The following is a 12,445-nucleotide window of genomic DNA, read 5'->3' as shown; positions in this document are numbered from 1 at the left end:
CACACACACACACATATATATATATATATATAAAACAGGCACTATTGGCATTGACACCAGGCTTTTTAGTTAAGCGTGTCTTTCTTCCTTCGCCCCCAACTCTCTCTAGTGTTTTCCTTCAGTGAGTTAGAAGGTGCTCGGAGACAAATGTGAGAATTAAATATTGGAAAAATGACTTGTACTAGAAACAGAATTCTCAAGGAGGTCAGAAGCAATAGCAAGATGTTGTTGGCATTCAAAGTCTAGCAGAGTGATTCACAATCTCTGGTTTTCCAGATGTTTTTGATATCAATTTTGAGCATCCACCATAACAATTGGTCCATAGAAACTGACACTTTTGAGAGTTGCCTTTCAATGTTGTGGTGCCTTTCAATGTTGTGGTGGATAAAGGTGTGATCCAAGTCTGAGTGGGATCCTGCAAATTTATCTTTCCAGAGACACTCTACAAAAGAAGTGGGCCAGATGTCAGAAGACTACACCTGGCTACAACAGATGGAGATTCCAGCATCTGGAAGACCAAAGGCTTCCCAAATCTTTTACAGAAGCTCAGATCTACTATCTTTTCCAATGCTATCTTTTGCCCAAGTAGGATCTGCTCAAATGCCTGATACTTTATTTTTTAAACTACATGGCAATTTGATTTCTTTGTTACTCATTCATATTAGGAGTCAGAACTTTTTTGGCAGAGGCAGAGTGATGTAGGGGTTAATAAAGACAGCAACATGGGACATCTTCCAAAGGAGGAAAACAGAAGACCACCAAAATCCCATCACACCACAATAAAAGGCCTTTCCACAAAGCCATATAACCCAGAATATTGAGACAGATAACCCAAAATATCTGATTTGAACTGGATTATCTGAGTCCACACTGCCATATATTCCAGTTCAATGTGAATTGTATACAGTTGTGTGGAAGGGGCCAAAGAGTCAGGTCCCATTATGCACATCTGTATCAGAAGGCAATAAATAAGCATTACTTTCTTCTCCATTTTCAAGAATAGAAAAGTGGTTAGTGATCCAAAATGAAACCTGCAGAAGGTTTCTCCATGCATTCAGGGATATGTGAAGACGAGACTTTCATGTCTCGTCTTCCAATGCAGCATTTCAAGAACATTTAACAGGGGAAGTAAACAGAATGATAATGGGTTGCTGTGAGTTGCTTTCTGCTGTTCACCACTTCCCCACCAACAATTTTAGTTGAATTTTGGAGATTTTAATGAGATTTTAAGGACTTAATATGTTTGTAACTATGTGGACTGTGTTATGTTGTGTTTACTTAAGTTGTTTTTATAATTTTACTGAGTTGCTTTTGATTTGTTTATATATTACTGTTAGCACTGAATGTTTGCCATTGTGTATATTTTGTTGTAAGCTGCTCCGAGTCCCTTTAGGGAGATAGGGTGGGCTATAAATAAAGTTTCATTTCATTTTATTTCATTTTCCTTGAAAGTCCTTTGGGTTGCTAATTTATTAAAAACAGAGATAGAACCTACAATGTGAATTTTACAAAAATAACATTTTTGTAAAACAAACAAACAAAAAAGTATTTATAAATGATTTCCACAGTTTATGGCAAACTAGATTTGTGCAACTAGTGCCACATATACAACTTTTGGCTTTCTGTGTATCAGGTTAGGACACCACACATACATTTATATATTCATCACAGGCCCATGCAGTGCTGTAAATAATTTCATGATACTAATCAGTTTAGGAATAGTTTACTTGAATTATGTTGGCTCATGTAAGTGCTTCTAAGCTGTTGCTCTCTAGCTAGAAGTGACATTAAAATAGAGATTCCCCACAATTACTTATAATTTCATTGTATTAAAGGGGTAGCCAGTGGTCAGTAAGTTGCACACCCTAAAGATATCTCTTTTTCTGTTATTGTGAACTGTCAACAAAGCCACAAAGTAAGCATAATTGCAGTTTAAAACATGGTGGATGGGGAGTCAGAATTGCAATCCTGAAACTGTGTATGCCTCCTCTATGCTTTGGTTTAAAGTGGAAAAGAAGGAGCTTTTCTTTCTAAATGCTGCTGTTGTGCCACCAAATGTAACGCAAGTGATGAGATGTGTGGTTTCTAGAAGGTTTGAGTGGGAAGCTGCCCCACAAACCATCCAATATTTCTCAGCCCACACTATTTTATTCTATTAATATCTTTCCCTGTGGATATTCTACTAATATCTTTCCTTTAATGCCTCCAACAACTTTAATTAAAAGTTTAATTGCCAAATTAATGTGGGTTCTTAATGATAAGTCAGTGGAAGACTTTCTAACAGTTTGGAAACCATTTATGGACAGTTTGAGCAATAAAAGTAATATAACAATGTAGCAATCTCATCAGCAGGGTTAGTTGAATCTGTAATTGTAGAATATTTTTCTCTTCTTCTTTTTTTTATTTTTAAAAAAATTCATTATAGTTAAGACAGGGGCCGGACCAGAGTTTTAGCTATATTGTCTATTTTTCCATCTCTCTCTCTTCTCCATTTTATACTTTTTTGTTGGGGCATTTGTAGTGAACAGCCAATTAGATACCCCTTGAGTATCCCTTCTTAATTGCTCGAGCGTCCAATTTCTGTTTCAACAAGGAAACAGGCTTCTGATCATTTTTGAAATCTTGGTTATATCTTAAGAGAAAGAAAAAGAAAGAGAATAGCTTTCTTTAATGTTTCTTTTACAGTCCTTATTGTAGAATTCTTTCCATTGAGTTATTTCATAGGACTGTTATGGCAGCATAAATTAGACATACCACTTCAATGCTGGCATAATCTATGTTGATTAGAACGGGGTGGCTTTTTGTTTGCTAATCCTGCCCAGGCAAGTTGATGGCACAACTGCATTTTGCCAAGGATTCCCACAAGTGAGGTCTGAACAACTGTAGGATATACAGTGAAGTCTTTCTATCAGCTGGGATGTGGCTCCAGGATCGTCTTATTTGACAAAGTAGTTCCTTCATACAAGGCGATATATGCTGAGCCAGTAGTGCAATTTGCTACCCGGATGAAGAAAAATTCCGAATTCCAGATATTCAATGTAAACAATACAAAACAAAACTCAAGAGCTATGTAATCAAGTCACAGAGTCATGGTAGAATGAGGAAGTTGTTCCCAAAGCTCGCAAAAACTGCCCTGGGTCACTGAGGTTTTCTCACCAAGTTGGTCTCTCACAGACAGAAACCAGATTCCTCTCATATTTACCTCCAATCTGCCAGGGGCTGGGTTCCTGCCATAGTTTCTGGGATGACAGCCGCATGCTGGACCGAGGTGTGGGCAGCTACCCCAGTCAGTTGCTGCCAAGCTGGCGGGAGCAGGATTTGCTGAGCACCGCTAGGCCAAGCTTGCTGTGGATCAGAACAGAATACAATTTGTTTTCAGTGTAACAATCATGGAAATCTTCTGCCAACTTGTAACAGGCCTGGCTTCTTTAGAAACAGCACAGGGTTAACAGAAAGATCCAAAGTAATTAATACAAAAACAAGGCAATAGCTCGTTCAGTTATGGGCAAAGGAATAAAGAGCAAAGTGCTATAAACTAAAGACAAAAGCAACCAGGTTGAAAGTTAGCTTAAGCATAAGCCAAGAACATTTCAAAGGCAGCTATAAAGACCAGAATGTTTGTATTAAAAGCCTAATTAAGGTCTCCTTTACACTACAAAATTGTAGCACTTTGATACCACTTTTGCTGCCATGGCTCCATTCTCTGAAATCCTGGAATGTGTAGTTCTGTAAAGTACTTGGAATTCTCTTCCAGAGAGATCTAACGTCCCATTAAATTAAAAGCCCATGCTTATAGTAGTGTGTGTATGTGTACATTTTCCTTTGTTTGGTGTTTTTAAAAAGGAATGGAATGGCATGATGCTTAATCTATCACACATAATGATATACCAAGGCCTGCTCCATGCGACCTTACTGCCATCACTAGGTCTCCAGTTTCAGGCCTGCAATCTCAGGGCCTTGACTGGTACAAACTGACAACCCTAATGCTCACTCATTCATAAATTTTGCTTAGCTCAGGACTTCCTGCCAGCTAAGCTCTCTGGCCCATTTTGGTTTAGTAATCTATTAGCTAACCAACCATTATATAATGGGGATCTCAAGTTCATGGTGCCCACCACACAATGGTTGCATACCTGTGGGATCCAGCATACCTATGCTTGTATATATTTATACTAAAGGTGTACAGAGATTTAGCCCCTAAGTCCTATTAGGTTCAATGTGAACTGAGTCCTAAGTAAGTATGCATGAAAACAGGTTGCAAGGCCCATTGGACTCCATGGGACTTGTCCTAAGCAAATATGACTAAGATTCAACTCTTAAGCCTGAGCATTATAGATAAGAAGAGAAGTTACGTATGAACTATCATTCTTTTGAGAGAAAAAATAGTGGGACTTTGTAAAAGAGTACAGGGCTTACATCATCAGAGGAGATATCTAAATACGTGGCCATATTAAGATCTCATCAGACCAGTGGGCATATCTTTAATCCTCTCTTCTCTTGGTTATTTTCTATACCAACACTAGGCAGTGCCAAAGCTTTTGTGTCCATATTCTGCAAGCTGAGCAGTCACGCTGCTGTGTTAGCGTCATGCGGCACATGCTGTCACCTAAGACATGTGCAAGTGTCATCTTGCGCAAATAACTCAATTTTGGAGTCATATACTATTTTGCAAGTAGGTCACATTCGGATTCCCCCTGCGTGACACGACAGGGCAACTTAATCTCTTCCAAGTACAGATTTAAGAAATGCATGTGTTAAAATATTTTCTTGCCTCTAGAATCCAAGGGTGGCAGATTAATACCTGGGGCTGTGAGGACTCTGCACTGGAAAACTACTAAGTTCAATATGGAAGAACCTCTCATTTTGTAATCAAATGCAAGGAATGCTCATTCCAAGCATAATCTGTTTCTTGCATCCAAAGAAGAACTATTTGTGCTAGGATTTAGGCATACAATAGTAACTGGTAGGACCAGGACTTTTAGTGAAAAGCAATGATGTTACTATAGTATGCCACTTTGTGGAGTAAGAGGGTGGAATAACCTTTTTCCAAAAACCTAAGAACTGATATGATAATTATGTGCTGTTACTTTAGGGGAGCAATTCAAGGCAGACTTGAGAACATCTAAGTGTAATTTTAAAAAAAATAAGGAATAGTAACAAACTATGCTCTAAAAGGAAAAAAAATCTTTTAAAAGTTAACATTTCAAATTGGTAATAATTGAGGGCATAATTGGGGCACTGGCCCTTCTCATGGTGAAAGTTCATGGTAGGACAACTGATGTTTTCTGTCCTTAAATAACCCATGGACCCCTTTATCCTATACTTCAAATATGGGTAAAGTATATCTGTTTTTCTAGCCCTTGACCTCACAAGGCTCATTGGACCATAATGTCAGCTTCAGCAACAACAAAATAGGAAAAAAGCAAAAAGAAAAAGCCAGTGGTCTTTCCACATTGACTAACATTTAAAAAGGCAAGATTTTCAAATTAGAACAGCACTTCTGGTCACTTTTGTTTTAGGATTTTTTAGGTGGCATTTTTATCACTCCATGCACCCTCAGAAGTCCTGTGGAGGGAAGAAATTGGGCCCTGGACTTGCTGTGGTTGCCTTCCCTTCGCTCAGGCTTTTAGAGGATCTTGTAGACTGATTCGGTCAGTTTCCTCTGAGGTTAGCAGGACTTACTTGTAGATGAAGCTGTACAGTCTCCACAAATGTGTGCACAAATTTACTAGGGAGTGTTTCACTTTATTCCATATTCCCAAACTCCATATTTTGTTTTTCCTCCTTGCCTTCTGTCTCAGAAACAGTGCTGGCCTCAGGCACTTTTTGCAGTCTAAAGCAGAGCAATGCATAACATCTCTCCATTTATCCCCAGCACAACTCAATGTACCTAAATCTCTCCGGGATACGTTGAAAAAACACTAATATCTCCCTATACCTCTGCCTACCTGGATGCAAAAATAGAGTAAAAACCAATTAAACAAACAATGACTTGGTACCTTTTGAATACATACACAATCTGCTACTTTAGTTTAACTAATGGTAAAAATAGCTCTGCTGAAAAGTAGCTGATCTGGATTTTCACTTTTATTTCAAAACCTAAGTTTTGTGAATAAACGCACACACTTTTACAAACACACACACAGATATATGCACATATACACTGAGAAAACAGAATCTTAAGTTGATCTATGCAAAAGCAGGTTTTTACCCTCCATAAAAAGATCAAACCAAGCAATACCTTTTAAAGAAGCTATTGCTGTGTTTGCAAAAAGCAGAACTAGAGCATTTTCACACTTGTCCATGTAGACAAGCAAACTGATATACTTGTCTCATGTGAGTGAAAACACAGTCTGAAGGTTGAGTACGAAGGCTAGGGTTTTACCACCTGCTGTAAGAGTTGCACGTAGCAGATTCATCCAACTTTCATATCACATTTCCTGCAATCAACATCTCTGAAGATGATATACCAACTTCAACCCATCAGCCTCCACTGAATATAAATATTTCACTGCATCATGAAACTAAAACAGGGTGGCTATTTTCTTTCCTTCTGCCAGAGGCAGTTCATATTTAAAAGCTGCACAGGAGAACCCCATCCTCCCCAAAAGAGAAATCATCAGGTACAACTTCCCTCTTAGCAGCTTTTTCTGATGGGAAAGATCTATCGCTCCCATTTAGTCCATGAAAGTATGTGTCACAATAAATATGTCACATCTTCAGGGTCCCATAATACTCTTAGTTAATTTTGATCATCATTCAAAAGGTTTATTTATTTATTATTATTATTATTACAGCTGCAGGGAAATGGCTTTTTACAAAAATATCTTGAATGCAGGATGTTAGTTCTTATGGTCTTGCAGGCCATTAACAAACAAAAACCCTAATTTAAGCGATATAATTGTGACATGAACTGTCTCCATGACTGCTTTAACCTAGAAGCATTTGGATTAGCCCTGTGTTTTTAGTCTGTCTACTCAAATTGCCAACTGTATTAGCGCCAATTGTGAGGTCTATAATACGTTTTTGGGTCTCAGTTTTGAAACTGTGCATGATCACATATTCTCGTGGCCTGGCTCTTCGATTCATCTCACATTGTACTCTTGCACAGATATTTTACATATTTATGTTTGCAAATCTACCTTTCTTTTTCTGCGTTTGGGAAGAGAGAAAAACCCCTTCTCCTCTCCTTTCTTGTCTTTCTATTTTGAAGCAAGGATAGTATTTTCTTTCTTCTAACCACCCCAAAACTGCACCATTTGGGGAAAAGATGGCAGGCTTTCAGAGAGGTGGACTTTATTCATGCCAAAGAGGCGATTTCTCAACAAAGCCTCTTGATGGGAATAGGAGGGAGCACTTAGCTAATGAAAAGAAGATCACGCAAGCTTCAAGTTCTGTTCTACACTGTCTTTCCGAGATAAGCTGGGCTGGCAGCTGGCAAAAGGAAAGCCACTGAACTCGCACGCACTGGAATGCTATCCAGTAAAAGCAAAGTTTTGGCAGGATTTGGGAGTCTGCTGATGCCTGGGAACACTGGAATGCTCTGGCACATGCAGACTGCATTCACTCTTAGGCACTGCAGGCTGAAATGGTGGATCATTTAACGGGAGGATCAAAATTCCTAAGAAAGCAGAGGCATATTTTATTTATTCATTTATTTACTGAATTTATTCCCCATCAGAATATAATGGAATGCCTCAAGAAAGATAAACATTATGCAATCCTTTCTTATACTGAGCTGGACTACAAGTTCTGCTGGTCAGCACAGCTTTTCCCAAATGAGCAAAGCATCATGTAAAATAGAGAGGAATATCATGCAGCACTTTATCCTCAGAATACACATCAGCATCTACAGATATGGACCAACCTCACATTGGATTCTGCATTCAGATCATCACATTAAAGTCAATAACTGGCCCAAATCGATCTTCTATAATAAATATTTACCTGTGCTAGAAGTCCTGGCTGAATTTGAAGGGGCTGAGCCCCCGGGGCCTGAGTGACTATTGGGACAGCATTCTCCATTCGGACAGAATAGCCAGCATGCTTTGAAGGAGATGTTTGCAGTCCTGGCAAGAAACACACAAAGTAAAGAATAATTCACCAACTAAACTTTCAAGGAAGAGACACTCTAAGCACAGCTGTGACAATATTTGCATTATATGAGACAGACATATATTTGGGCATCTTAGCTACAATTCAACATGCTTGTGCATGCTGGTTTATCACTCTCGTTAAGACTAAAACAAACTACGGAACTTGGATATTGTGACACAGGAACTTGGCAGAAACTCATTTTCATTTCCCCCAACAGACCAAAGGAATAAGTCAATAAATCTTGCAAGCAAGAGGAATTTGGCAGAATACCTTTTGCTTATCATGCTACCCAAACTTAGTCCAAGTGCTTTCTATGCATCTGCAGTGGTTGAGATGACATAGGCCCCATCCACACTGCTGAATAAAATCCCACATTATCTGCTTTGAACTGAAATATATTGCAGTGTGGACTCAGATAACGCAGTTCAAAGCAAATATTGTGGGATTTTCTGCCTTGATATTCTGGGTTATATGGTTGTGTGGAAGGGCACAAAGTTTTCCTGGGCAGCTTTTTCCACTGACCAAACACTTATAAGACTGGTAAGCTTTCTATTATATTAAATGAAAACCTGTGATTTAGACACGACGCATTCTTCATTGTTTGTGACAGGTGCAATTGACAATATCCCAGTTTCTTAAGGATAATATATATCCAATCAAGTCTCTGCAATGTCCTCTTCATATTATTCTTTTTTCACCTTGCTGTTCTCTTCTGCATCCTTCCAAATACCTCAGCCTTGCTTTAAAAATATGAGAACACAGATTAGATATCCTATTCTAGGTATCTTAAGCCAATTCTGAGCAAGGTTGGACATGGATTGGTGCCAACCTTGACATTATTTTAATACCAAACAAATACATTTAAACTTCTCCAGATTGTGTGAAGTATTTCTGACTGAGTTTAAATGTTTTGTATTAATTAGGATTTGGAGTTGTATACCAACAGGTTGGGAAGATTACAATAAATCACGCCTATGTCACTTCCAAAGAGCAAAGAAATGCACAGAAGTATTTTTAACAAAATCTCCTCCTCCACCCCAAAATCCCTCTGGGGAGAGGGCGGTTTAAAAATGAAGTATTTATATTATTATTATTATTATTATTATTATTGACACAACGACGTTGTATGACACAGCAAACAAGATAGATATGCTGGATTATTATTATCATCATCATCATCATCATCATCATCATCATCATCAAGGCCAATGCATGTGTACTTTCAAGCAGGAAAGCATCTTCCTGTTTGGGTTGGCATTGAACAGCTGGGAATTAAGAAGGTATGAGTTAATTTTAATTTAACTGGAGACCTCAATTTTATTTGTGTCTTTGTTTACTATGTTTAGAGACTTCAAAATGTAATGGCTCCCTTGGTGGTAATGCACAAAAGCCCTAAAGCTAAGCCCAAACCTTCCAGCAGAGACAGTCTGTTTTGAAACTATGGAGACTCAAGTAGGTGAGAAAGTTTATATGCAAAAATGGCACCCTTTGTGATGGCATTTTGGGTGCTTCTTTGATAATTTCTTTGAGATTTTTTTATTATCATCATTCTTTGTTATATTTATGTCCTAACTTTCTTTCAATAAGCTCGAAGTGGCATAAATGGTTCATCTCCCTGCTTCTGACAACAACTTTGTGAGGCAGTTCAAGCTGACAATATCTCTGTGAGGTAGCTCTGAATGAAAGAATGGCTGAGTTACTCTCTATAATGCAGGGAGCTTCAAAGAACCATAAAATCACAGAACTGGGGGGATCCCAAGGGCCATCCAGTCTAACCCTCTGCTACAGGAATATACAATTAAAGAACTCGTGTGAGATACCCATCTAAACTCTGTTCAAAGACCTTTAAAAACCATTTAAGAAAAAGGGTTCACCACCAGTCGAAGCAAACACATATTATTGTCTTCCTAACGTTTAGATGGGATGTTTTTTCTTGTAACTTAAATTCACTGGTTTTTATTTTAGTCTCTGGAGCAGATTCCTTCAATTTCTGCATGACATCCCTTCAAATGAGGAAAGAAAAATTAAATCTCTCCTTTTCATTAGTAATGAAAATCATATTCTAATATATCTGTGGTGGGTATCATCTTCTTCTTCTTCTTCTTCTTACAATCCTGACTTTTTTCTAATGATGCATTTTAAAGCCTCAACTTATTTCTTAATGCTGTGTTTATTATAAAGCATATTTTGGACATGTGCTGATTTTCATAACCATGTTGTTTTGTTTCAAACACTTGTTGTCACCCCTGAGCTGTTGGGAAAGGGTGGGGTGGAAACTAAACCTAGCCAATGAATTAAGAAATTAAGACCGTGCCACATTCCAATATTTTCCCAATACAGGTTGCCTTAAGAGAGCAGCTGAAAAAGAGACACCGAGTCTCTTTAGGAAGCACTGCCTGTTGCTAAAAGCCTGGGTAGAAATTAAGACTCCAGCTGTCTGTCATCCTTTTGGCTGCCCTGCTCGCTTTGTGCCTTTTGAGCTGACGAAATCATTGAGGATAAAAATTTGCCCAAAATAGTCAAATGCCTTTTGTAGCTTTTGTAAATAAGACTCAGGGGACTTTTCAGGATTTCACCCTCGAGCTCTTTTATGTTATTTTAACCCCACATAAAAAGGATAAAACGTCTGCTGCACAGCAGTGCACTGAGACATCAATATCTGCAAAGAACTTTAATATCGTTGGATAAAAATGAGTGAGAAGGAGGGAGGGAAAGAGCCAGGTGACAGTGGCCCGGGTTTTCAGATGGCAACTGAACCCAGATGTGCAAAGGCAAGCACAGCGCTTCGGAAAAGGCTACAAGCAGGATGTGGAGAAACAGACTGCCCCTATCTCTTAATTTCACAACATTAGGGAATGAAATCCCACTGAAAGTTGGAAGTGGTGACACTGTGCAGTAATCTAACCATGCAAGAGAAAGCACCCCTACGCCACTTTTGTGTGGTCTTAGTGGGGTAGGACCCCCATAAAAGAAGAAAAACTGCAAATAAAAAAAACCAACCTTTTTTTAAATTGAGAGAACATCTCTCCAGAGGGAACAATTAATCAAATCTGTGAACAATCAAATAGGCAAAAGATATGCGTGGCTGAATGAACTATGGTTAGGTTGCTGTGAGTTTTCTGGGCTGTATGGCCATGTTCTAGAAGCATTCTCTCCTGAAGTTTTGCTAACATCTGTGGCAGGTATCCTCATGGGTTGTGAGGTCTGATGGAAACTAGGCAAATGAGATTTATATATCTGTGGAATGTCCAGGGTGGGAGAAAGAACTCTTGTCTGTTTGAAGCAAGTATGACTGTTGCAATTGGCCACCTTCATTAGCATTGAAAAACCTTGCAGCTTTAAAGCTTGACTGAAGGAGCCTGGGGAAAATCCTTTGTTGGGAGGTGTTAGCTGGCCCTTTCTCCCACTCTGGACTTTCCACAGATATATAAACCCCACTAGTTTCCAACAGGCCTCACAACCTCTGGAGATGCCTGCCATAGATGTGAGTGAAACTTCAGGAGAGAATGCTTCCGGAATGTGGCCATACAGTCCGGAAAACTCACAGCAACCCAGTGATTCCAGCCATGAAAGCCTTCAACAACACTTTGTGGTTAGATTGTTGGGTTGCAATTTGTGAGATCCAGTTTCTACCTTCTACTGAACTTGGGACAGTTACCCTTTTACACAACCTAGCAGGACTGTTGTGAGAATAAAGAAGAGGAAGGAGAGTAATGAATACCACCTTGATTTCACTGAAGGGGGGAAGATGTGTTTGGAAGAGAATAGATTAGTACATAGAATCATAGAGTTGAAAGAGACCACAAGGGCCATCCTGTCCAACCCTATGGAAAACAATGTAGACAGAAATGTAGCAAATAATAAATGATCAAGTCAAACACCACATCAAAATGACTTATGCCAAGATCTGTGAGAGGATACCATATTTCACTGAATAATAGTCACTCTTCCCTCCTTTATAATAAAAAGGGGCATGTGACTATTATGTGAGGAAAAGGGGGGGGGGCTTTTTTGTACTGAAACAGTAATTTTTTATTAATCTGCTTAAACTTGAAAAAATATACACGTGTCCAGAATTTATTTACATGGTTAAACATTTTAACTATTTGCCAGCCCCATTTAGCAAGGGCACATCACTCAAGCGAGTGCCCATCCATCCACCCAAAGACCTACCTGTCAATCACTTCACTCACTTGCCCGTTTGCTCACCCACCCATTCACCCATTGACCCACCTGCTCACTCCTTCACTTGCCCACCCTCCCACCCATTTACTCACTCATGCACTCACTCATTCACATGCCCATCCATCAGATTGGTCACCCCCTTTCAGGAATGCTGCTTGAAACA

The 12,445-nt window shown here is 39.0% G+C and overlaps 1 protein-coding gene across 3 annotated transcripts in view; it reads right to left on the bottom strand.

The window, feature by feature from the left end:
- Positions 1–12,445, bottom strand: part of hipk2 (homeodomain interacting protein kinase 2) — a 188,903-nt gene that overhangs the window by 29,847 nt on the left and 146,611 nt on the right. For all 3 annotated transcript variants that reach the window (XM_008110548.3, XM_003220899.4, XM_003220900.4), the window contains exons 9-10: positions 7,948–8,069; positions 3,203–3,345 (exon numbers count right to left, since the gene is read on the bottom strand). In XM_008110548.3, coding sequence (XP_008108755.1) covers positions 3,203–3,345; positions 7,948–8,069 — 265 coding nt within the window. The remainder of the gene's footprint in view (positions 1–3,202; positions 3,346–7,947; positions 8,070–12,445) is intronic.

Source organism: Anolis carolinensis, chromosome 5, assembly GCF_035594765.1.
Source record: "Anolis carolinensis isolate JA03-04 chromosome 5, rAnoCar3.1.pri, whole genome shotgun sequence".
Classification (NCBI taxonomy): Eukaryota; Metazoa; Chordata; class Lepidosauria; order Squamata; family Dactyloidae; genus Anolis; species Anolis carolinensis.
The sequence above is the reverse complement of the archived record's forward strand: the minus strand, read 5'-3'. Positions and strand labels throughout refer to the sequence as shown.